This window comes from Watersipora subatra, chromosome 1, assembly GCF_963576615.1.
Source record: "Watersipora subatra chromosome 1, tzWatSuba1.1, whole genome shotgun sequence".
Classification (NCBI taxonomy): Eukaryota; Metazoa; Bryozoa; class Gymnolaemata; order Cheilostomatida; family Watersiporidae; genus Watersipora; species Watersipora subatra.
This window is the reverse complement of record NC_088708.1, coordinates 72,190,154-72,216,247: the sequence shown is the minus strand read 5'-3', so window position 1 is coordinate 72,216,247 and position 26,094 is coordinate 72,190,154. Positions and strand designations below refer to the sequence as shown.

At 37.4% G+C, this 26,094-nt stretch overlaps 1 protein-coding gene across 3 annotated transcripts in view; it reads left to right on the top strand.

The window, feature by feature from the left end:
- Nucleotides 1-26,011, top strand: part of LOC137396752 (paramyosin-like) — a 32,847-nt gene extending 6,836 nt beyond the window's left edge. For 2 of the 3 annotated variants that reach the window (XM_068083064.1, XM_068083075.1), the window contains 7 exons: nucleotides 7,036-7,169; nucleotides 13,498-13,670; nucleotides 20,314-20,501; nucleotides 22,650-22,827; nucleotides 23,348-23,467; nucleotides 23,787-23,984; nucleotides 25,163-26,011. In XM_068083064.1, the coding sequence (XP_067939165.1) occupies nucleotides 7,036-7,169; nucleotides 13,498-13,670; nucleotides 20,314-20,501; nucleotides 22,650-22,827; nucleotides 23,348-23,467; nucleotides 23,787-23,984; nucleotides 25,163-25,528 (1,357 nt within the window). In that variant the 3' untranslated portion in view covers nucleotides 25,529-26,011. The remainder of the gene's footprint in view (nucleotides 1-7,035; nucleotides 7,170-13,497; nucleotides 13,671-20,313; nucleotides 20,502-22,649; nucleotides 22,828-23,347; nucleotides 23,468-23,786; nucleotides 23,985-25,162) is intronic. The other variant, XM_068083068.1, reaches the window with a different exon arrangement.
- The last annotated feature ends 83 nt before the right edge of the window (nucleotides 26,012-26,094 follow it).

Below are 26,094 nucleotides of genomic sequence, written 5' to 3'. Positions count from 1 at the left end.
ATTAAGACTAATGATTTGACCTAGGTTTGTAGTTTGTAAAATCTAGCTCCAAATGATGGCTTTCAATCACCGATTGGAGTTTAATGATAGCTTTGCAAATAAAAATATTAAAATAATGCTCTGGAATATCAGTTTTCAGGTTAGTAGTTTCTGGCATTTTTATGTTTTTTGGGTAAAACATGCTCCAAGCATTGCAATGAAATTGTGAAGTCACAATATCGGCCTTATTTAAACACTCATTCACTTCTCTGTAAAGGCTTATTGTTCAACATCATTCATATGACTTGCTCCTAAAGGCTTTTTCACACTATATCGCCGTTTGTCAGTGCTTTCCTTTCGGCGTTTATCGTCGATTATACGAACCGTGAATTGATGGCATTGACGAAGCATTGAGGACATGTCGGGAAAGTTTGTAGCAGTCAAACTTTAGCGATATTTCGCCGAGCATCGACGATCGCCTTTCAAATGCAAACCATTTCGGCGATAGTAATAGTGTGATTTATTCATATCCGCTGATGATAGTCGCTGCAGGACTAGTATTTAATTCCAGCACGCGAAAACAAAGATTTATTCGCGAAAATTTAAAAAGAGAAATGGGAACGCTATGTCATGAACTATTTTTTGATGCAAACGGGATAAGTATTTGATAGCGTGAACATCGTTATCATCGATGATCACTGACGTATTGTGGCATCACCGCCGAGATACGGCGATATAGTGTGAACCAGCCTTGAGCTTTCCCTGATATTTAATAGCAGTAAATATGAGCACACCCAGTCTTCAAGTCTTGGTCACTAGTATTTACTGTAGGATTGAAACATTCTTGGGTCCCAGTTGATACGGTATGGCTTGCTAGCAACTTGGGGCATGATAGTAAGACACAGTGTCAGTGCTAGGGGGTAAGGAGTCACGGTGCAATGCTGATTGGCTATTTATTCCAAGTTTTACAGCCTAGTTGGCATCAAACTCTCAAAATATGAGATTATTTTTATGAAACGTACAAGCAATGTATGGATGTAAAAGCTGAGTGTTATTTAATTGTAAAATAATCCATTTGTTAGATATAAACCCCACAATGCTTTTACTGAGCCATTAGCCCTAATAGGCTTATCACCCATGGTGAAACACTACAGTCATACAAGGATTAGTTTTGGACTTCTTCTGTTACTGCAGTGAGAAGTTTACACTCATCTTTTACTGAGCCATTAGCCCTAATAGGCTTATCACCCATGGTGAAACACTACAGTCATACAAGGATTAGTTTTGGACTTCTTCTGTTACTGCAGTGAGAAGTTTACACTCATCTAAGATTTAAATGTCAAGAAGCATATTAAGAAACCATCCGAAGAACAAACATGCCTCTTGGCACTCAAAGTTGAGCTGTTTGTAGTAAATGTTTGACTGTTTGCTTATCAACTGTCTCACATTCCCTGGAGACTCAGCGCATGGGTCACTAGAAATACACGCTCGCTTCCATACTTTCACCATATCTCGTACACCGTTTGTTGTTAGGGCCAGCAGAAAAGCTCTTTTCTGCAACACATTTTACTGTCAGCACATGTTGAAAAGGTCTTGTCAATAACTTTCCCAAATGCTTAGCGGGGAGATGACCTTGCCAACTGTCAACACTGCCGCAGTCCTATACCCAGCTTTCAAGACTGTTCAGGGCATTCAAAAACAACAGCACATTGTATTTGTTAATGCCTCTTGTAGTTTGATCAACTGATGAGTCCCATGTAGCTGAAATACTGAGTTGTTTTCTTTTTTTTAAATAACTAGTCTTTAATAATTTCATAAACAATCGCTGTATAAATGAGAGCGTTCACATATTTTTCAGTTCAGTTTTTATATGCCCTTAAATTGGCAAAAAAGCAAACAAGTTAAACAAACCGTAAGATATATACATGTATATCACATTACTGCGAGCTGCGATGCCTGCATCAGCCATGCTTTCTCACACACAACATTGATAGGATATATTGATTTGTCTGGCTGACCTTAGGAGATATTTCAAGGTTCAGGTGCTTAACTTAACAATTTTATGAAGAGAAATAAGATTTCTAAGCATGAGTTCAATGTCAATGAGGTTTAGGGAAAGTGAAGAGGCGTCTGGCTTTCATAGACGCAGTTGTTATATGGCCAGCCCTGGGAGGGATCCAGATTGGTGCAAGCTACTGAGTGTGTTACGTGAGAAACCGGCTACCAGCTGGCTCACCGTTGAGCAGGCCCACCTGTGACTAAATAACCCTGGTACACGCTCGCTCACCACTGAACATTCTTTAGTTCCGAGACAGTTTGGTATTGATCAAATGTGCAATTTCTTCTCACCAAAGAAAATGGTAAAAATAATGACCATACATTATTGCGAGAGAAAACAAGATAAGGATAGTTCTATCATTCACACAGTTCGCTTAGAATTTATTAGTGGCCTGTGATTTGCAAAATTTTCTACATTTTTTGCATGGCCAGAGATCTTTTAGTTCACCCAGCTTCCAGTGCGCTTTCTGACAACACGAATAATGTATCAATCGACCCACAGTTTACCTATCATTAACAAACATATCAGCTTGTTGAGTATTAATAATCAACTAGCTGTCGATTCACCCCAACACAGCGCACCTAAAATCAATAAACATCAAAATAACCTTCGATTTTCACTTGCAGATTACAAAAACATTTGCTAACAGTAATGTGGGCATATTATATCATGTTGAAGTATTTTATTGTTCAATACAGGAATCCCTCTTCCTTCACAGGGTTACATTCCTGACCCACTTGGAAATTTTTCCCAAGTCAAGGCTAGATTTTATAAGTGTGAACCATAATTTTTACAATTCATATCACTTGAGCTGCTTTCCAAATGTTTGTAATCACTATAATGACATGTAACCGCGTGTACATGTCGGTCTACATGCTGCGTATACAATATTTAAATCCGTGAGAGATTCACGCGAACGAAACTGAAGTATGCTTGTAGCGAGAATCAAAGATGTAAAGTCAATGCTAAATATTTTTTAACCAATCAGCGTCTGGATAGCGAGATGATGTAAAAATTTCTATCGGTGATTCTCTGTTGGAGAGACAGTCAAATCTCATTTAATAATTGAAAAGCAGTCTCAAGCTTTTCTTATAAAGATTCCATTTTTTTTCTAAATGTTTGTAATCACTATAATGACATGTAATCGCGTGTACATGTCGGTCTACATGCTGCGTATACAATATTTAAATCCGTGAGAGATTCACGAGAACGAAACTGAAGTATGCTTGTAGCGAGAATCAAAGATGTAAAGTCAATGCTAAATTCAGTGTCTGAATAGCGAGATGATGTAAAAATTTCTATCGGTGATTCTCTGTCGGAGAGACATTCAAATTTCATTGAAAAGCGGTCAAGCTATTCTTATAGAGATTCCATTTTTTTCATTGACTACAACCGGCTCATTACTAGGAGACTTTTAAATCAAGAGACTGCGACGCTGCCATTCATCATGCCTTAAAGGTTGACTTGCAACAAAATTCACATTACAGTTATTTGGTATCAAACTATTCACCATGTCTTACTCGGCTGTGTTGTAGGTTCACAATATGTGGAAATGTGATTACAAGCTCTTAAAACTTCAAAAACATGCTATACATATAAAAATGAAGTTTAATGAAAACCCACGGAGCAGCAAAACCGCCATAATTGAAGCTGTGAAGTAGAAGGGATTAATTTAACTACATTTCTAACTGAAAATTGTTTGTTATGGAAATAGAAAATATACAATTTAGGTATTCTGTCTTCACAAGGAATGTTCGACATACATATACAGTAGACGCTCCTATAACGTAAATAATCCGTTCCAAGAACGTTTACGTTATAGGGAATTTACGTTATAGGGAATTTACGTTATAGGAACAGTAAAATACGTGTAAATTGCCTAATCCGTTCCAAAATCTTTCCAATCTCACCCCTTTGGCAATGCAAAAAGGAAAAACTTAACTCTTTTCATTTGTGGGCTGTACCGTAACTGCAGAATTATTGGTTTGCATAAACCATTGTTCTCCTCTTTATGATCAATCTAACTGGTTTTATAGACCATAATTGCGGTAAATTTACAACAAGTTAATAGGGGCTGCACATTTTCGACGTTCATTTACAACTTTAGACTTTGCTTTACAAAATAGACTTTGCTGTTCAGAAAAAATAAGCAAATCGTTCATTTACAATGATTTGCTTATTTTTTCTGAACAGCAAAGTCTATTCTGCAAAGTGTGACTAATAACAAATATTTTGTACATCAATAAGATAAAACAACATAATCTTTTTACTATAAAAAGCAGTTCTACCTGTTTGGTGTCTATCACTATCCAGGGGCCAAGGTTAGGATAAAGATAATTGTTCGACGATACTCCAACTCGTGACATTAAGACTAGTAGACTGACGCTGTAACACCTGAACCAATCGATCGCTTTTGTATTTATGAACAATTGTGCAGTTATCCTATTCGCATTTTTGTGGACACATTTAGCGATCTACAACGACAAACTAGAATGTCACGAAAGTTATATATAACATTATACAGAAGGCGTCTTTTCTCTTGCAATTGCGGCAAAATAAACTAACAATCAGATCGAATATGAAAACTCGCCTAACTTGGCACTTAACGTTATATGGAATTTTTTACGTTGTAGGAAGCAAAAACGTCACAGAAAATTTTTACGCTATCTGGAATTTACGTTGTAGGAAGTATACTTTATAGAAGCGTCTACTGTATACATACATAGTTAATAAGTTTAGAGAAATAATTTGTACACTAGTATCGTTGTATGTTAGAGAAAATATTGCTACTAGAGGACACTGTAATTCATTTATTATGTTCTACAGCACAAATTCAAAACCTCAATTACAAAGTAACAAAATAAAACATTAAAGCGATAATCAATAAGGGTGCTTCTGGATTTGTAGTCCTACAGGTGTCCATACGCTCAGGGTTATCTCATAAGTGCCCGATATGCGATTGGTATGGTTACTTTACTGAAAACCCACAGATGAATCAGAAACATTTTCAATATAAACCGAACACATTTTCTATAGAGCAAGTGGTCAGTTACTAGCAGCCTTGAAAACAATAAAATATTATTACATATTTGGAAAGCTCAAGCTAACTCGGCTAATATACCTACTTGAAACTATATTCTATTTTTGGTTTTCGTTTTAATTCATCTATTGGAAATTACTCTGGATGTAGAGTCAAATTTTATATTGAATGTTGAAAAACCCACATGATATGAGGTGGGTGTTAGTAGAGAATTAGCTGTATATTTTCTCTATTATCAGATGAGGTTTCTCGTGAAAGGTTCCTGGTCCTGTTAGAATAACAGCATTTGACTCTGTCTGCTCATTATGCACTGCAAGCAAATGACTTCTCTTGACTTTAGTAAGCCAACATGAAAATGCTTGGTTTACATCGGATGTCTATGCCCACAAAGGCACTGTCTGACCCGGTCAAAGTTCACATCGGTGAAGCTAGGCAGGGAAACTTGACCAAGGCAAACAGAACGTTTGCATGGTGTGTTCACATTTACACACATCAGTATTTCATAAGCCATGTATTCGAACCAACTACGCCTAATATGAACCCGTCTTAGATTTTGTTGTCATAAACCCGACTTAGATGTTGTTGTCCGACTTGAATGTTGTTGTCCGTTAGCAACTAATATTATAGATATGTGCCATTTGCCATATTGTCATGCCTCTTTGGAATGATAGCTGTAATTCTACATAGATGTACTCACATAGAATTCTACATAGATGTACTCACATAGAATTCTACATAGATGTACTCACATAGAATTCTACATAGATGTACTCACATAGAATTCTAGTAGATTTTATCAGATAGTATAGACAATTTTCTATTTTTGAGATTTTGTTTTAGGTGATCTGACTGCTTTAAGATGTTTAAGATTAAAATTTAGATCTGATGTTTTAAGATTAAAGTTGACACAACTGAATTACAGCTAAAACCCTCAGAAAACAAGATGCCCCCAGGTTCCCCAAAAATTGCAAAAGTGTTCACGGCTCCTGTACATAGGTGATAAATATACAATCTCAATAGCCTTGGTCACTCATTTAGAAAAAAACAATGGGACGAATTCTAACCAACCTATCTTTAAATCATTTGAGACGTCTATAGCAATGTATCTGAGGCTATATTTGCAGTTTTATTCCAACAGATATGGGTACATACACAATAGGATATGCATGTCAATAGAGACACTCGCGGGTTATGGATTAGGCATCGGCACATTTAGGGGCAGAACCCAGCACAGAGTGTATTATGTATAATTTTCACGTAGAGAGCGTTATGCCTCTCCTGTACTGTAGTATTGATAAAACTTGTTCTAGATATCAGTGCTGCAGCGTAGCCCTTGAAAGTCTCCCTGGTAATATTTGTTGTGGACAGGGAGCTGTTACTGTCATAGCTAATTACATGAAGAAATGGCTGTTCACTGACATTCTAATAGTCTCTATCGTAGACACTTACACTACATGTTAATATTAGTTTATCTCTTATCTGGGATTGCAGGCAGCCATTAGGAGACCTCTCCTGTCTCGTGCCTGTATTGATTCCAGTCCAGCGCATCCTTTCCTTCTGCTTAAACTAATTGACCTTGTGCGTCTGTTGCGCTAATCCTTGCGCTATTGTCTTTCCTCACACGCGATAATCTATTATTCATTGCCACTCTGCCAATGCTAGGATAACGCTGCTAATGATATGATCACGCTGCCAATGATATGATTGCAATTTTATATCAGAATAGTAGTTATTGCATTACTTGTTTCATTCATGGTTGGTATTTGTACCGCGCAAGCGGTCTTGCCTGATCCACCGACTCATCATGAGCGATCTGTCTGCTCAGCAGATAGAGATTCTCCATGTTCTTGATGCCAAAAGGTAACACGGATTTGTTCAGACGCTAACGGTAATGTACAGTACACGCTCACTTTCTGTGAATGTAGAGGAGGCTGAAATGTTTGTCTTAAATGCGTAGGCTGAAGAATGACGGACTGCAGACGGTCTCTAAGCTGCTACACGAGTCAAGAGCTGAAAACAGAATCTTGAAGGAAAAGAACAATCAACTTGAAAGAACAGTGGATACATTGAGTAATAGGCTTCTGAAATCAGGTTTGTCTAGACTTACCTACTTAACTTACCTACTTAACTTACCTACTTGACTGACTAGCTGATGGATAAGGCTGGCTAATGGTTTATGCAATAAAGGTTGGCAACCCATGCTGATGCAAGCTCTGTTGTATTTGGTACAAGCTGGTGTATTTGGTACAAGCTGTTGTATTTGGTACATGCTGGTGTATTTGGTACAAACGTGTGTATTTGGTACAAGCTGTTGTATTTGGTACATGCTGGTGTATTTGGTACAAACGTGTGTATTTGGTACATGCTGTTGTATTTGGTACAAACGTGTGTATTTGATACAAGCTGGTGTATTTGGTACAAGCTGTTGTATTTGGTACAAGCTGGTGTATTTGGTACATGCTGTTGTATTTGGTACAAATGTGTGTATTTGGTACAAACGTGCGTATTTGGTACAAGCTGTTGTATTTGGTACAAACGTGTGTATTTGGTACAAGCTGTTGTATTTGGTACAAACGTATGTATTTGGTACAAGCTGTTGTATTTGGTACAAGCTGGTGTATTTGGTACAAACGTGTGTATTTGGTACAAGCTGTTGTATTTGGTACAAGCTGGTGTATTTGGTACATGCTGTTGTATTTGGTACAAGCTGGTGTATTTGCTACAAGCTGGTGTATTTGCTACAAGCTGGTGTATTTGGTACAAGCTGGTGTATTTGGTACATGCTGTTGTATTTGGTACAAGCTGGTGTATTTGGTACATGCTTTCGTATTTCGTACATGCTGTGGTATTTGGTACACGCTGTCGTATTTGGATGGACCAGTTTTTGCTGCTTCCATTTCATTGGCACAGTTTTTGAAAGTAGGCAAAAATAAGACATCTTGTGTCTAGCTAAATAGAAAGGGTCCTTGCAAATTACCTTAATTCAACCAATCATGTTAGTTTAACAACCAATCATGTAGCATCATCAGCCACTTCTGTCGGTGCAGCGTTTTATGCTGACCATGCATTCACGTGCATAGTCAGCTGGTACAGCCATTAAACCATAACTGTCACCAAAACTTTTATCGTATTTTCTAGGTAAATCAGACAGCTGATTCCGATTTTGTACTCAAACTAAAGATTGTTCCACTAACCTTCAAAGTCATTAAGGCTTTTTTAAAGCGTTTCAATATCCGTCTCAAAAACAACACAATTGGCATAACAAGCTCCGCCAATAAATATGTGACGAAACCTAGCTTTTTCAGGAACGGAAGTTAGGAATGTTTAGTTCGATTTAGAATAATAGAAATGGGTGTCTTAAAACTCATTATTATCTAAATCCAGCCTGTAAAATAATCTGTCTTTTATGAAAGGTATATAAACTATTTAAAATTGCTCGTATCTTATTACATGATGTTTAAATAGGCTGAACACCGAGAAAAATGAGCTCAAAAAGCGCAGTTTTATCACAAGCTAGCATAGTTATCGCGCTTTTTTGAGCTCATTTTTAAATATGCAATGTTAAATAGCTCATCTACCTTTCAGAAAAGACTGAGATTATTTTTAAAGCTGAATTTAGATAATAATGGGTTTTAAGACACCCATCTCTATCATTCTAAATCGGACTAAACATCCTTAACTTCCATTCCTAAAAAGCTAGGTTACGTCACATATTTATGGGCGGAGCTTGTTGTGCCGCTCGCTCGTGTTGTTTTCGAGACCGATATTAAAATGCTGTAAAAAAACTTTCATTACTCTCTAAGTTAGTGGACCAATTTTTACTTTGAGTACAAAATCGGAATCAGTGTGTCTGATTTACCTAGATGCTACGATAAAAGTTGTACGTGACAGTTATGGTTTAACTCTTTTGCTAGGGCAAGCCACTTTAGTGGCATGTGGAATCGGGATCATTTGTTGAGTACACTAGGCCATTTTAGGAGTTCGTCAGTGGTCGTTAGGGAAAGTGGTATTACTTAACTTTTATAATTTCTTTTTGTTACAAAACATAGGCGAAACGGCATTTCAGAACTGGAAGTATGAAAAATAAAGTTGATGATGCAGTACATTGTTAACAAGATGGTTGCTTATTACAAAGAAAATATGCCTCGATTTTACATAGAAGATGCTGCACATGTTTAAGCTTATTCGGGCTCGGAGTTCTCATTTGGTAGTAAAAGTAGCAGTGAATCTGATGATTCAGATGGTGGCTGTGATTTTTGTTGTAGTTTATACTTTTAGGGAAAGTAAAATGAAGAGCGATATTTCATGGCAAAATTTTCGATATTCTTCCATCTCAAATTTAAAAATTTTTTAAAACATTACCACTATTTACACATGTTAAAACTGGTCTAGCAGGAAAACAAATATTCATCATCACATTTCTATTTCGTGGCAATTGGATCAATACTTTTAAAATTACGGTAAAAGTTGTTGACCCGTGTCTCAAGTAACAAAGTTTAAGAAAATTAAATTTCAGCTAAAACAAATATGCAGGGAAAATGTTAATGTAGTTGAACATCAGAACAGTAAAACATCCGCGGTATAGATACTCCTTGCCGTTGAAATTTCATGTTTTTTACTGTTCATCATCAAGTAATATGATAGCATTTGGTGAAGAATTCTATGCAGGTTCGGACAGTTCGCTTGAGTTTGATCCAATTACTAGTAGGTCAGTTGTTGGTCCAAATACTAGTAGGTCAGTTGTTGGTCTAACTACTAGCAGGTCAGTTGCTGGTCCAATTACTATTAGGTCAGTTGCTGGTCCAATTACTAATAGGTCAGTTGTTGGTTTATCCAGAGTCCTGCAAAAGACCATCACAATTTGTAAATCATCATATTTGGGTCCCATGTTCTTAAAAGTTATACAGGCTGCTTCTTGTGTTGACCAATAGTTTATTAGCTATAGTCAAGCTACGATTCACAATCACCTCTTGATACAGAATATGCTTCAACATACAACATGAAATTTGAGTAAATATTGTCTCGACATTCGAAATAATTTGTAGCATACAATGTCTGTCTGAAGTTTCTTGAAACATATCAGTTTTATTGATCAGTACGCACATATGAGGTTCTTGCAGAATATTAAACAGTTCTTCCTATCTTCTTTTACAAGTTCTAAAATCACAGATCATATGAAGATTAGTGCAGGTTTTTCTAGTTGTGATAAAGGAATAAGGCAATGCTTTTATAATTAAAACAACAAATAATTAAAAAACAAGAGCAAACATCTTAGTATCAATTCTTTGTAAAATGTTTGAAGTCATCCCGTAGTTACCATGAAAGAGAAAGTGAAAGTGGTGCTATGAAAAGGAAACCAGGAACCGATGAAAGCAGTCAGTTGGCCATAATTATTTAAGATATGTTTGTAAACATTATCAAATGTGAAAACTAAAACATATATTAATAATATTAATTTATTTCAACCTACAATATACATGCAGAAGGCTCAAAATATGAAGTGAAATTCTGAACGGGTTAACTGTTTATGTCGAGGCTTGACTGTATTTCTATTGGAGTTTCAATGGAGAATAATTCTGTTTATTCAGTTTTGTCAAATTTTACTGGTTGTGAAATTTATGTTTCATTACTTTAGGCAGAAATCATTCAACCCCTTACCTTACCATTGGAGTTGTTTGTCTGCAGACTGCGTACTCTCTCCTATCAGCCGCTAGTACCTGCTCTCTCCTATCAGCCGCTAGTACCTGCTCTCTCCTATCAGCCGCTAGTACCTGCTCTCTCCTATCAGCCGCTAGTACCTGCTCTCTCCTATCAGCCGCTAGTGCCTGCTCTCTCCTATCAGCCGCTAGTACCTGCTCTCTCCTATCAGCCGCTAGTACCTGCTCTTTGTCTGCGTACTCTCTCCTATCAGCTGCTAGTACCTGCTCTTTGTAGTAGATCAAGTAAACCTGTTTACATACCCTAAAACCTCTGATTGAACGCTATGGCGCTCTATTTTTCAACCTTTCCTGTATAGTGGCGGTCAATTAAAGGCGGCATTCATATAGAGGCTTGCGGTCTTTTTTTCACATAACTCGTCTGAATTTTGGGCAGATAAAGTTAACGCAGTCACAGGCGAAGCGAATGTTGCCTATATTTTGCTCTCTTGTTCCGTTGGAGAGTTATTAAACCTTTTGGATGCAATAAATCTGCTAACAATACTCCAACTTATCAAACATCTCTTAATAAATATGCATTGAGAAACCGAGAAATATCTCTATTAGTAGGTAGCCTATATATTGCTTGCAATTAACCTGCGATGATATTATAGCCTGTGTACTGCTTCGCTAATTGTTGGAGCTTTCAATTTTCATTTCATTTTAAATTTGAAGACATATTTTCATTTTATATCTATATTTACCAATGTTGTATGAATGCTCATTGCACTCATTGGTATGTTTGCTACAGTTTGCAGCCAAAACTAGCTTTTTATGTGCATTAGATGAGGAGTTATGAGCATCGATCCATTGTAAGCCATGTTAAGATAGTCACAAGGATGCTATTAAATAATATGCCATAAATCTGCAAATTTATAAGTTATATAACGATAAGGTATCAAATTCTACAAATATATATTCATGAACAAGTGACATAAACGAACCATACTTATATTACATGCATAAACAAAAGTTAACATTTTTAAAACAAATATATTTTCATCGTTTGCTTGGATAGTTGTGTTCTGATTGTTGCTTTTGACGAAACGAACATCTTCTGGTTGTTCAATACCTTCCACCAGTTTTCTGACCCCAAATCTTCTGCACTGCTGAACTAGTCGATATTAGCGTCCAAATAATTTTTTGGCAGAGCAATACTTTTACGCGTTGCATTTAGCACAACATCAAAGCATAAAAGTTTTGCAAGCTACACATGCAAAGTTTTACACTTTACATGTGTAGCTTTGAAAGCAACACATGTAAAGTGTTGCTTTCAAAGCTTCACCAAAAAAAGCGAAAAGCTTTGGAGTTGGACAACAAGAGAATCGATCGTTATTGATGTAAACGACTCATTATTAATACGATTTTGTGGACACTTCTGCTGATCAATTGATATTATGGGCTCGTAAAGGTCAAAAATTGTCAAAGTGGCGGTCAAATGGATGGAAGTGGCTGGCGTTCAATTAGAGAGTGGCACTCTATTTTTCAACCCTTCTCTCACTGTGGCGGTCAAATAGAGGGGCGTTCAAATAGGATTGGCATTCAATTAAAGGTTTTACGGTATATAGGATACTTTAAACCGTATGTTCGTTGCAGTGACAATGTTGATTGGTGAAATCACCGGAGTCGTGGAGAGGTTTTATGCCACTGCGAAATCGTACTGCGTAACAGTAGAGTTTTTAGCAACCAAGTTATGGGGTGGTATGCATGCGGAGTCACTTTTAGGCAAAAGCACTGCAGGCAATTGATGGCTTTGTCATACCAACAAGCTTGCAGGCAATTTTTTCAACACAGAATCTCACGCACAATAAGGGCACTTATAAATATAGTTTTAACAAGAGAGAGGTGATAGGGGTTCTAACAGCAGGGATACCCATATCTACATTCATATAATTTATATTAGAGCAGTTTAGTAGCGGTCAAATTAATTACAGAAATTCTTTGTGAAATGATATTTAATGGTTTAGCTTGAGCATTAAGTCCAGATCAAGAACCGTTGCATATTTTTATCGTTATTACTACGTTGCCAACAATAATCTCAGTCAGCTAAAAAAATTCATTGCGATGGTTTGAAAAGATATTGATCGAGTTTCGATTTGAATGTCTACAGTTTTTGTGTAACCTTGTTTATGATAGACCTAGTAGTAATCAATAAAACAAACCTTCCTACTGTAACTCTCGCTAATTTACTATTGACTGTAATTTCCTGAGGTGCGCATTACTAAGGAATTGAGGTCTCTCATGTCTCACTGTCTATTGCTATAAGCAATATTATATTTACCGGTATATAAATTATAAGTCATCAGAGCTTATTACTTCTCAATGTTTTTTGTAAGGGTTATTAAAATTTCCGATTTTTGGCTTGAGAACCAACAGTAACAAATAGGCAACTGGCAGCATTAAAACTCACTATTGTGCTATAGCCTGACAAAGGGAGATGAACTGAATAAGTTGAAATGGTCCACATTATCACATCACACTTTCTGGAAGCCGTGGGATCTGATAGCTGGAATGTTACCATGTTCCAGTGTATAGCCAGATGTTCAAAGATGCCCTCTCATGTTTGTTTACTATGACATCATATCCCGCACATCGCTAGGTTTGAGTTCTCAAACCTAGCGATGTGCGGTTTGAGGACAAACCTAGGTTTGAGAACTCAAACCTAATAATTTGTGTAGTAGATCTATACCCATAGTTCTTTCCAAATACTTTTGTTATGACAGGAGCGACTGGGTCAGTGCCAACCAGCAATGGAGACTCTCACACTGTATCTAATCAGGATGAAGAGGCTCTCTTACCAGCGTCTTCTAAACACCTCGTGGAGAATTTAATACGAGAAAACAACAGGCTTAAACATCAGCTGCACAATCCACAGAAAATTGATGAGATAAACATGGTTTGTTTGTTATTTCTGCTATTCATCTATTTATCAAGGCTATTAAGTTTACAGGCTGCCAAAAGTAACTGTATGTGTAAAGTAATTGTAGTGAGCAGATTTACTAGGTCGGTGATACTGATAATAAACACCAACTAAATGCTTTAAAAAATTCACTAAGGATTTAATACGAGAATTTTTTTGAGTTTTTGCTGTGATAACTGTCTGGGACATGGAATCTGTGTTGCCATCTTCTATTACTCACTACTAGTACACCAGCAGTCCCATGCGCCATGACAGATCGTCATCTGTAATAACTATGTGCACAAGTATTCTTGAATGTAGCCAGATGGCTGAGTGGTACAGTGATTAGTGTGTCCATCCCCTAATATCTGACTTCAGTTCCTGTTTTTCCTCTTTTACGCTCTTAGCATCGCTTCAGGCAGACGGATGGATGCAGCTCTTATTATAGTAAAGTTTTGTTTTTTCTTGTACTCCAATCATTGGTGCAGCGTATGAAGATCTGAAACCTTGAAGGTCTCTCCCAGCTGCTCGTAAGCTAGGTGATTCAAGCCCAGTTGCATTCTGGATGATTGCACACGTGAGAGACAAATTGTAGCACTCAAGCTGTTTAGTTTATGTTTTACTTATTCTATAATCAGCTCTCAATGTAGCATGTCGAGTGTTATCTTGTCTGGCTGTGTGAAAACACATCAGACAAATCTATTTATGTAACGATATATACTCTCTAGACAGTGGGCTGTTTGATGCTGGACTCATCAGCGGAGTATAGAGTAGCATGGGCGACGAACCCTAGCCATGATGTCACGGACCCTATAATAAAGCATTTTAAGGACTCCTTTAGCACAACTCTAGTGTACAAAAGCTGTAAAACAATGTGCTCGGCAGAGCGCAGTGGAAATATACTGTATATAAATAGTTTAAAAAATAGTTTTTGTTTGTAGCTGTCAACTACTGTCAGTTTTATGGATGCGGTTTGTTCTCTCATCACCCTGTACTCTATAGCCTCATGAGATGAACTCTTCATTCTTGAAACTCACAGTACAGTAAACAATCCTATGACGTATACCCATAGATATATAAGGTTTATATATCTATGGGTATACCTCCTATAACGTATACCTCCTATAAAGTATACCTCCTATAAAGTATACCTCCTATAACGTATACATATGATAATGTAAATTCCAGATAACTTAGAGAATTTATGGGAAGTTTTTGCTTCGTACTGTGTAAAAAAATTCTATATAACGTGAAGTGTCAGACAGGTGAGTTCTCAAATTTGATTTGATAGTGGGTGAGTCAAGGTATGTTTTTTGCTCATTGAAGAGAGCTTTTGCTCCATATACCATTGGAAAGCTGAGAGTTTACTGATTTTGAATCTCCAAGTAACTTTTCTGTACCAGTGGCGTATAAAACGCTACAGGGTCGTAAACTGGGTAAAAGGGGGTTTGTATGCTTTTTCACTGTAGCGAACATCAAAATGTTAGCATACATACCTTAATAAATGTTGATTCAAATCTTCTCTTTTTCACATGTTATGCTGACCATATTGTTGGCTTTGTATCCCCAAATTTTCAACTCTACATCATTGTATGATCAGGGGTTTGTCAGCAATATTTAGTGGCTTGTCATATTTTTTAAACATTTTTGGGTTCGCATATCAGCCATTTCCTTTCAATCGTAAGTGAGCTTCTGAAGATAATCTATCACAATGATCAATGTGTTTATGTTCAGATTGTTGAATTACATCTTTCTGGACTTGATACTTCTAAAAAAATTGACGCGTTTTGTATGTTATGTCTATTTCGGAGTTATCCCCCAAATATGTATTATCTATGTTTTTGTGCTATCTGCTGCATTCAATATTCATATCAAGATCAGTTTATAAAACTTGTACTGAGAAATGGCATTTTAGCTAATTTATTGATAAAATACAAGAGCTAACAGAATAAAATAACTGCCTATTATCCATATAATCATAAAATAAGCGCGTCTTGTAGTCGCAGGATGATCTACTTATGCGCGACTGCACTTTTCCCGTTCCCCTTCGTTGTTCAATAAAGAGGTTGCGAAATGAAACCGGGTCATGTGTGCTATCACGGGTTACACGTTGCAACTCGGAACCCGTTACTTGACGCGTTTCTTGTACCTATTTTATACTATATTATAAATAATACAAATAGTAATGCAAACATTATAACAACTAGAACGCTGCTGTTACCGACTTTGTCAAAAGTGTGGAAGACTGATTTTGTAGGATATGAATATGTCTATCTCTAAAGTTTTTCTTTTTTCTTACATGTCACTTATTGTGTACCACAAGCTTTGTAATGCCGCATGGCACATCGGCTGCATATGGCGAAAAGGGGTGTGGTGCGACTTTTGTAGGTTCCTTACAAAACATTACACAAGGATGTGACACGGCGACCTTTTGCCATGGCCTTAAAATTGAAAAGTGATGCAAAGGTCTATAGCCATATCTACCCAGAATGTGATGTGGAAATTTCTTGCTATAGCCACCCAAATTTATTACGAGGCCTGGAAAAGCTGGAATCCAAATGCTTGAGCTGCAGCTCAACTGGGGAAGCACAACCAGAGTCTAAACAAGCCCCACTAAGCTTGGTTGAAAGAGGTGCGCTCCGACACTGGTCTGGAAAGACTGGGCCTGCAATTGGCCAGAAGCCTGCTTTTAAAGCAGCAGAGCTGACCGATACCACACTCCATCACTGAACCTAACCTACACACTAAAGGTCTGTCTTGGCAGACGCATGAGTTTCCGGTTCAGTTAACTTTACCACTCACGGCGAGCGTGGTGATGAGCCGATCAGAGCACAGACTCCAGACTGGTCCCATTCCACAAGATACCTCCTAGAGAAACTAGAAAGGAAGTTTATCTAGTTTTGGATTGACACCAGATGCACTACAAACATGCTGAGCAAGCAGGTTTGTAGGTTTCCCCAAGGCACGATAGACCTACTCAAAGCGACTGATAGCAACGATCCCGTGGCTGATGGAAAAATTGGTCCATTCTACAGTGTCATACGGCTGCCAATACAACTATTTTCAAATTTTGTATTAGAATATCCTTGGTCTTTGTATCCCATAATAAAGACCTCCTTGGTCTTTATTATAGGATATAAAGACCCAGGAGGTCTTTGTAATGAGCCACCTTAGCAAAGATCCCATGTTTAATACCATTCCTAACAGATCACTAGTGTCCTATGGACTTTCAGCAGCCTGGGCTTTCCTTCGGCGGGCAAGTGTTGACATGTTGTGCAAATATATAAATCTGTACAGTGTATGTATGCTCAACAGACAGCTGCATAAAATGAGCATTTACCTTGCTCTGCTAATCTCTGCTTGATGAGCTCCCTTTACGTCGAACATGAATAGGCAAGGGATACTGTTAGCAGGATGCAGGTGGTAAGAGACATGGTGGTGCCAGCTCCGACTGAAATGTCTGTTTTGTGTTGGGTCACCACACAGAATTACTGCTCATTGGAGTAAATAAAATTTTGGTTAGGATCTCTTACTGACTTCAAGCTTGAACCGGCCTGGCCCAAAGAGAAGCATAGTTGCGCAGTGTCTGAAGCTCACAGACAAACCTCTGATGTTCCAAGCTGGAACCCTGTTCGGCACGTATTTGTGGTGTAGGACCACCAGGTGAATGAGGAACCACCTCTCTGCAGCTTGGTGTTCATGGCTTGGAGTGCGAAAGCACTAGAGGCAGAAGTGCCAACCTACCTAAAGGACCTGTTCTAAGCAGCGCAAAAAAAACTTCACAGAGCCGGGACAAACTGAACAGCTATCAAAACTGTTAACATGCTGTCAAGCAATGTTTAGTATGGGAGAAAGAGACGTGGATTCACCATCTGAAGTGGAGCATTCTATAGTATAAAAGAAGGTGCTCTGACCAATATGTCAACCTTTCCATTAACTCGGACCAAAGAAGGATGCTGGGGCAAAATGCCAGATGCAAAAAATTCTCAGCAAAAGGTCCATTTAGCCAGCTGAAGGTGCCAAGAGCTCCCCAGTGGTGTTGGTCCGAAAGAAAGATGAAAGGTTCTTATTGTGTGTTGACTACCACCAGCTGAACAGGGTCACAGAGCAAAAGGCTTACCCTCTTTTTTGGACGACCTGCATCTTAGCTAGAAGATGAAGGAGCCATCTGCATACTTGCCAAAGTCTCCCGGCTTGGCCGGGACCCTCCAGTATTTTAAGTCAGTCTCCCTTTTTCACAAAATCTCTCATTTTCCTCCAGCTTTTTCAATAAAAGTTGTTTAATTTTTTATACTTGTCGTTTCCCCTTTGTTTACTAGTTGTGAGCTTGCATCATCACACAAAGTTAGCAACAATGAAACAGATGGCTATTTAACCGTATGCTTGCCATAAAACCTGGGCTATTTAGATTTAGCAACATTAATGTCTAACGATTTTCTCTACAGTTTTTCATCAATAAACAAAGATTATACATGGAGCTGTGACATATCATTGGCAAACAACACATTGATAGTAGAGTACCTGAACAGTGAATAAAATCGTAGAGGGCCTCCTATATAGGTACAATGAAGAAAAAAAACTTCACAAAGAAATCTAGGCTTCAGATTCAACTACTACTTTTACCGTCAATCTCTCGCTTTTTTTACTCAACTACTTGGCAAGTATGGCCATCTGGCTTTAAAGAATTTGACCTACCACCGAGTCGGCTGTCCCATAAAAGAGGCGAAGCCTGCTAATGTTTACGATGTAAAAGGAGCCCGTTGAGTAGAAGTTGGCAGAGCACGAGAGCCTCATTTTATGCAGTTGTCTGTTAAGCATACTTACACTGCGCCTATATATATAAATATCAAAGTTTTTCATAGTCATTGTCTGTCTGTTCAGATATCTGTCTAATTATAGCTATTAAAACCTTGGATTGAAAAACTTGCTTTTTGCTGGATTTGAACTAACAAAAAGTGCAACCACAATTTTCTATACTTGCCTCTAACCACGAAGCTACAGAATTCTTACAATTTTACCGCTCTTATTTACCGTATAGCCCTTTCTCGATTGCACTTGCTAAATAAAAAGTTAATTGATACATTGCGCCCACAGGTTACGATGCCCCTATAATTACAAAATGTTTTTTCCCAAGTCTGTGAAACATGATGCTTTATCAGAATTTTTTGAATAGAGCAAATTTGTGTTCCCGAAATACGATATCAACAAAAAATTTCTCTCAAAGTTAAAATTTGGCGATTGTTGTACTGGTTACAATGAAATAAAAAAAATGTCAATATGCTATTCTCCAAAATATCTCCCACAACGCTGAAAAAAGATACAGATAAAACGACCGCTATTTTAAACACGGAACAGAGGAACGAGATCATCTATGACCCAGCAAATGACTACTACTGTTAGTTTTATGATTATATGGATAATAGGCAGTTATTTCATTCTGTTAGTTCTTGTATTTTATCAATAAATTAGCTAAAATGCCATTTCTCTGTACGTCTTATAAACTGACCTAGATGTGGATCTTGAATGCATCAGATAACACAAAAACATAGATAATACATATTTGGGGATAACTCCGAAATAGACATAACATACAAAACGCGTCAATTTTCTCAGAAGTAATAAGTCCAGAAAGATATAATTCAGTATTCTGAACATAAACACATTGGTCATCATGATATGTAATCTTTAGAAGCTCAATTATGATTGAAAGGAAATGGCTGATGTGCGAACCCAAAAGTGTTGCAAAAATATGACATGCCCCTGAATATCTCCGAAAAACCCCTGATCATACAATGAGGTAGGGTTTAAAATTTGGGTATACAAAGCCAACAATATGTTCGGAATAACACGTAAAAAAGAGAAGATTTGGATCAACAGTTATTAAGGTATGTATGCTAACATTTTGATATACGCTACAACGAAAAAGCATACAAAACCCCCTTTTACTCCAGATGTGTCGGCAAAACAGAGAGAATAAATAGCGGCGCAATTGTTCATAAATCGGTTGGTGCAGGTGTTACAGCGTCAGTCTACCAATCTGAATGTCACGAGTATTGTCAACATTTATCTTTTATCCTAACCTTGACCCTTGAATACAGATAGACGACAAACAGGTAGTACTGCTTTTTATAGGAAAAATTATTTTTGCTCTGCTTTATTGTAGATGTATAAAATATTTGTTTTTAGTTTTACTTTGCAGAATAGATTGTGATTTTTAGAAAAAATGAGCAAATCATTGTAGATAAACGTCGAAGATGTGCGCTCCCCATCAGCCTATTGTACAATACCACAGTCATAGTCTGTAAAACCAGTGGAATTGATCAGAAAAAGAAGAAAAGTTGTCAATGCAAACTAATAATACTACAGTAACCGTACAGCCAACAAAAACATCTTGTAGTAAAGACCTTGAAACGGATTAGGCAATTTACATAAATTTTACCGTTCGATTAACATAAACTCCCTATAACGTAAACATTCCTAGAATATATTATTTACATTGTATTATCGCCTACTGTATATATAATTTGCATGCAGCTTGTACTGGTTTTAATGTTGCAATATAGTAATTATGATTTTGTTTGCTTTTTATATATTTCTAGAATTTTATGGTCCATTTTCACTAGTAGCGATTCTTCTTTAGAAAGCATGCAACCTGCAGAGCCTTAATACAGCGCTCAAGCAAGAGAAAAGGCGACTAGAGCAGGAGTTGGCTGACCTCAAGTCTGCCATAGACATGTCCGACAATGAGAAGGATCAGCATATCATAAGGCTCCTCGCTCAGCTCAGAAGCACCGATCAGAAATTTGAAGGAGAAAAAAATCACAGAATGTAAGCGACAGTATTGATAGTACTTACACTTACTAACTGTGTTATGTGAGTCACGGTATTGATAGTACTTACATTTACTAGCTGTGTTATGTAAGTCACCATATTGTTAACATTTACACTTACTAACTGTGTTATGTAAGCCACAGTATTGCAAGTACTTACACTTACCAGCTGTGTTATGTAAGTCACCGTATTGCTAGTACTTACACTTATTAGCTTGTTTTTATAGTTTTGTTTCGTAGTAACCCTGACTGCATCAGTGGTTTGGCTTTTTGAGATAGTAATTAGATCACTCATTCAAGCTCTAAGAGCAGCCACAGAGGTTTTGACAATTGATTTCTGAAAAAGGCCACTGGTGGTGGCAGGACTGAACTTAAATTGCTCTCCGCAACTGAGCATGTCTCCAGTCGTCCAGCTTCTCTTGTCGCGGCACTCAGACACATCCAGCCAAGATCGTAGAGCCACTACTCGTGCAACAATGCACTTTAAGACACGCACAGCCTCTGCTAGCAGTAAGCTACGTTGACATTATACTCCGTACTCGACCTTCGAGTGATTGCGTAAATGCAGGCATAGATTGGCTTCATCATAGCAAGGTTTTATGCATCTCTAAACTATGCATTTAAGAAAGGCTTTGCAATGAAGGCAATGACATGTGACCACATGCATGGGGCTGTAAGCTCAGGCTCACAAGCTTCGGACAAATCAAAGCTAATTGGCAAATGATTACGGACTATTGCTAGGTCTCCGTTATTTGCTGACATGCCATGCTCTAGTGCTGGGCACGAGTACTTCTTGGTCAACGGGTTTAGACCCGCCCCCTTCTGTTCGGGTTTTTCGAGTATCGGGTAGCTAGTAGTGCTAGGCTCGGGTATTTCTTTGCCTACGGGTTTTTCGGGTATCGGGTTTGTTGATATGGATTTTATGTTTAAATTTTCTAAACAGATATATTTTCAAATTTACAAAGCAATTATATTTCTTTTCAATTTATTTATCATTTTTCAGTTTTTATCGACTGACATTCGTACTAGCAGCGTTAGCAGGCGTATTGTTAAACAGTCAAGATAGTCTGGGGCCACAGGGAATTTTCGTCCCAACAGGTGGCAGAAGATAGGGTCTATGGTAGCCTAATACTTAAGCATGTTCTATGGACCTCTCTGATCTTTTTGTAGATGACACTCCAAATCTTATAAAAACTTTACCTTATCGGCTTTTTCCGTTAGAAATGATTGTTGGCTTAGTAAAACTTGGTTATAATGAATTATGTAATCCATAATAGCTAGCTGTGGTAATCAATTTAAACAGAGTTATTAAATTTTTACTGCTACTACCGCGAAGCAGATGGCAGTTTCTAACAAGGCGATAGCGGAAACAGACTAAGGACCTATGTGTTATCGGTGAAAGCAAACACGCGCCGTATTAAAAAAGGCATAGATTTGTTCACGAAGCCGATTTGGCAAATTGCGCAAATAAAATTTGATTTATGTATTTCTACTCACCTTTTAATGACAAGTAATCACTGCTTGACTACAATATCTTCGGTAGGTATGGTAAATAAGGTATGAGACGCTTTATTCATCTATTAAATTAAAGACTCGTTATACCTTATTGTCGTGCCTATTTAGCAAAAATGACACAGAAATACCCTGTGGGCCCAGATTGAGAGCGCAGGGTGCAATAGACCGAGTTTTTGTTCACACTACCCGACGGATCCGTGTACCAAAACCCGAACTCTAAAGTCAAAACCCGAACCCGAAGGACCGGAATACCCGAAATCTCTATTACCCGATGCTCGAGAGAAGATAAACCCGCGAGTTCAACGAGTATTACTACCCGTGCCCAGCACTACCATGCTCTCATTGTCGCTTTTACTGTAGGCCTATTGATCGATCGAGCCAGTGTTATGTAACCATGTAACTATAATTGCGGCTTTAATAGCTGCTATATTTCTTTTGCATTTAAATTAGAGTTTATTGAGTGGAAGCTGCCAATAGTCTGGCAATTAACTACCATGTTGATATTACTTTTGCTTTCTCGCTCTAAGCACCTGCCGGCATCTTTCAGCATCCTGTCTAGGCATATGCCAACCGACTGTCCAGACCAACTGTCCAGACCAACTGCCCCTTTGCATCCTGCTATCCTTTGCAGGACATTAGAGGCTGAAATATGTAAACTCAAAGATGAGCTCACTGACACAGCCCAAAAATGTCTAAATATGAGAAGGCAATTGCCATCAACTACTAATTCTAGTCATGGACAAGGTGAAGAACGAATCAACTCCTTGCCAGAAGCACTCGAATCATTAGGAAAATCTGGAACAGTACCGGTACGCTTGATTAAATGAAGGGACAACTCCCATTAATTGTATTCCTTGTTTTCTTGCCCAAATTTTTTTCTGTGGTCAGTAGATGGCCATGCTAGACTAGGTATTTGTTGATAATTTGAAACTATTTTTGCATGTTGATGCATTGCACTGCTTCTTTAAAAAGCATTTTAATTATAATTTTATCAGCCATCAGTCATATTTCCACCATTCTGGGAGAATCCATCCAATTTTATTTTAACTATATTGGCTAAAAAACATATTAAACTACATTTTACTTTTTTAACAGTGCTATGCACTTTTAAACTATGAAGGAATAAGTGTGTTATACCTCATTAGTATGAACACCGATACCATTTGTTTTAGACATTCTAAAACTTTTTATGTATTGCTGCTTGCTTAGCACTCACAGTTGGATTAACAAATGAATTTTGCATGTAAATTTGTAGATGCAGTCCAGAAAAATGTATTTATGTCTTAAGATTTTCGTTATTTGTGATGTTGATCGTTTCGTTTTATGAAGGAGTTGAGCGAGCAGTCTCTGTATGAACAGAACTCAAGACTGGAGGCCAGGTGTAACTATCTTGAGCAACAAGTTCGCAGTTTACAAAAGTCTTCACTCAATTCTCGCACCCCTGAACAGGTAAGCTTTACTTTTAGCATAACTATTACTAGCTAGCTATTAACGCTGACTATAAACATCAGCTAGTAATTCTGACTGGTTCTATCGACTTTTTTCAATTTTTGCATCAGTTACTTCCTTAGACATTTAGTATCAAGCATCAACTACTAGTACTTACCGTCAACCGCAATCACTAAAATTTAGCATAGACTTTACTTGTTTTACAAGCTGGTACAATCAACTACACTACTCGCATTAACCATGAGGGCAAATGTTAGAGCATAGTGCAGCTTCAATAACATTCTCTCTCTATTCAACTTGGTTGCTTCTTTTGTTGTAGCTGGTGACTGAGAACAGTATGCTCAAGGAAAAGCTTGCGGAAAAAGATGAAAAGATACGTCAACTGAAGGAGCAGTGCGATGTACTCAAACATCAGCTTGATGCTTACCACGAAGATTTCAAGGAGGAACGAACGGACAGGGTGAGGACTACTCGCAAGTACACAAAGATGGAAGAGGACTTCAGAAACCTTGCTATGGTGAGCATTCTGTTGCATAACAAAAATTAATATAAACTGGTTTTATATGAATATGGCCATGCGCGTGACCTAAAAAGATGTGTTACCATTAGTCGAGGTTATTTTAAGCAAGTAGAATACTTGTAGTTGAAGGTGTAATGCCTTCTTCCTGGTTTGGTTTCAATGAAAAATCTGTGATAAAGTGGAACAGAAATATTGATTCTGAAATCTGATTCTCTCTATAGCTTTTGCCGAAGGTTTCTTACAACTTCATGACACATTTTCGAATTGCATGGTAAGCAAATTAATGCTTTAAACTATTTAAAAATTGTTTTTGTATTCTAACATGTTCATAAATTTCATAAAATGCTATTTTTTCTGCTACAGATGTCTAGTAGTGCACTAACGATCCGGTTAAAAATGTCTTTTTTGTATTTTCAATTGCAAGTTATTTATGCAAATGAACTTAACACATAAGCGCTTCTTAATTTTAAATGTCTAAAATTCAAGTGAAGTTATTTGTACATCATTTATAAGCTGCATAAATAATATGCATAATAAATATTTAAATAATTTACTGTATAATAATTATTACCAAACTTGGTATACATTTATTTAAATGTCTTTGGTAAATGGCAAGTTATCTGATCACATTAATTGATGAAATGCGAGGAGATTGACTAGATAAAATTTCCAGGCGTTGGCTTTACAAAAACTGGTTCTTGATTATATGTAAAAAGCATTAGTCAAAACTAAATGATCAACACCAAATATTTTTTCTAGTTATTAAAAACAGATAAAAAGATCTAGTCCGATGAGTGGAACAAAAACTGCATCACAAATTTCTTACAACCCATTTTTTGAAGGTCTTAAATTGTTTTAAGAATGCTAAATTCTTGAGTTTAATGTTAACAATGCGCAGCAAAACTCATAAAAAATCGTACATTTTTGTTTTACCAAATAATGCTAAAATTGGCTTTTATCAAGGTACATGTGTTCTAAAATAGACCTTTCAGATGTTTATGGTTTATCATGCGTTTCAAAAAAAATCAAGTTGGGAAGTTAATGTGATTTCTTAGTATATGTTGTTATTGGATTGCGGTGATGGCAAAATGAAATATGAAATATTAGCAGGTGATTTTGGCTACCATTGCGTTACACAAGTTGTCCTTTATGAGCATTACAACACATTTTTACAGCAAGTTCCTACAGCATTAAATACGGGTACCAATGCCTGGGATGGCAGACAGCAGGCGGCTGCACGACCAAGATCTAGTCAACCCGCTGTCAGGTTCAGTACACAAAGCAGCAAACCCGCAAGCAAAGACACTCAACGTAAACCTGTTTCTGGAAGATCTAATGACAAATCTTCGGCTAAAACTGCAGTTGCACCGAATTTTGAAGGTGACAACGATAGTCTATCATCTCAAACAGAACTGGTGCGCCCGACTCTCTCCGGTAAACAGAAGACTGAGCTCGCGTGTTATAAATGTGACAAAAGGTTTGGAGTAGATCACCACAGTGAACTCATAGATCATCTAGATACATGCACAGGCCCTGCATAATTTCCCGCTAGAGTTACTGTAGCTTAGAAATCTACCAGGTAAAGCTATTGCTAAACGCATTAACTATTCATTAAATTTTTTCCAATGATTCGCTCAGCATTTGTTCACAGGAGCTTCAGTTGTGTACAAAATATATGATGCATGACCTCGATGTATATGATTAGGTCAGACCTGAATTATTAGACAGATGCAAGTTGAACAATTTGTGCTATAAAATTGTAACATTGTTTTATCTTAAGGACAGTGTAGCTAGAAGCAACATTGAGTGTGACTGATGCAATGCCATATTTTTTAGTGTTATATTTTGCAAAGCTAGTGTTGTGTGCTATGAATTGGATCCCAATTTGATGTCCATGACTTGCATTTCCACTTGGTGCCATGTGACACACAATAGGCCATTGCTTTTTATTCTTATAATACTATTTATAATAGCAAGTATGGTGCAGATGTCATGCTTGCGCCAACTCCTCTCGCGTTGATTCATTTGTGAAGGCTCACCTCGTAATCTATTGGGTGTCAGGAAATCATGACCGTTGTAAGCTACCACGAGTTTGAAGAATAATCAG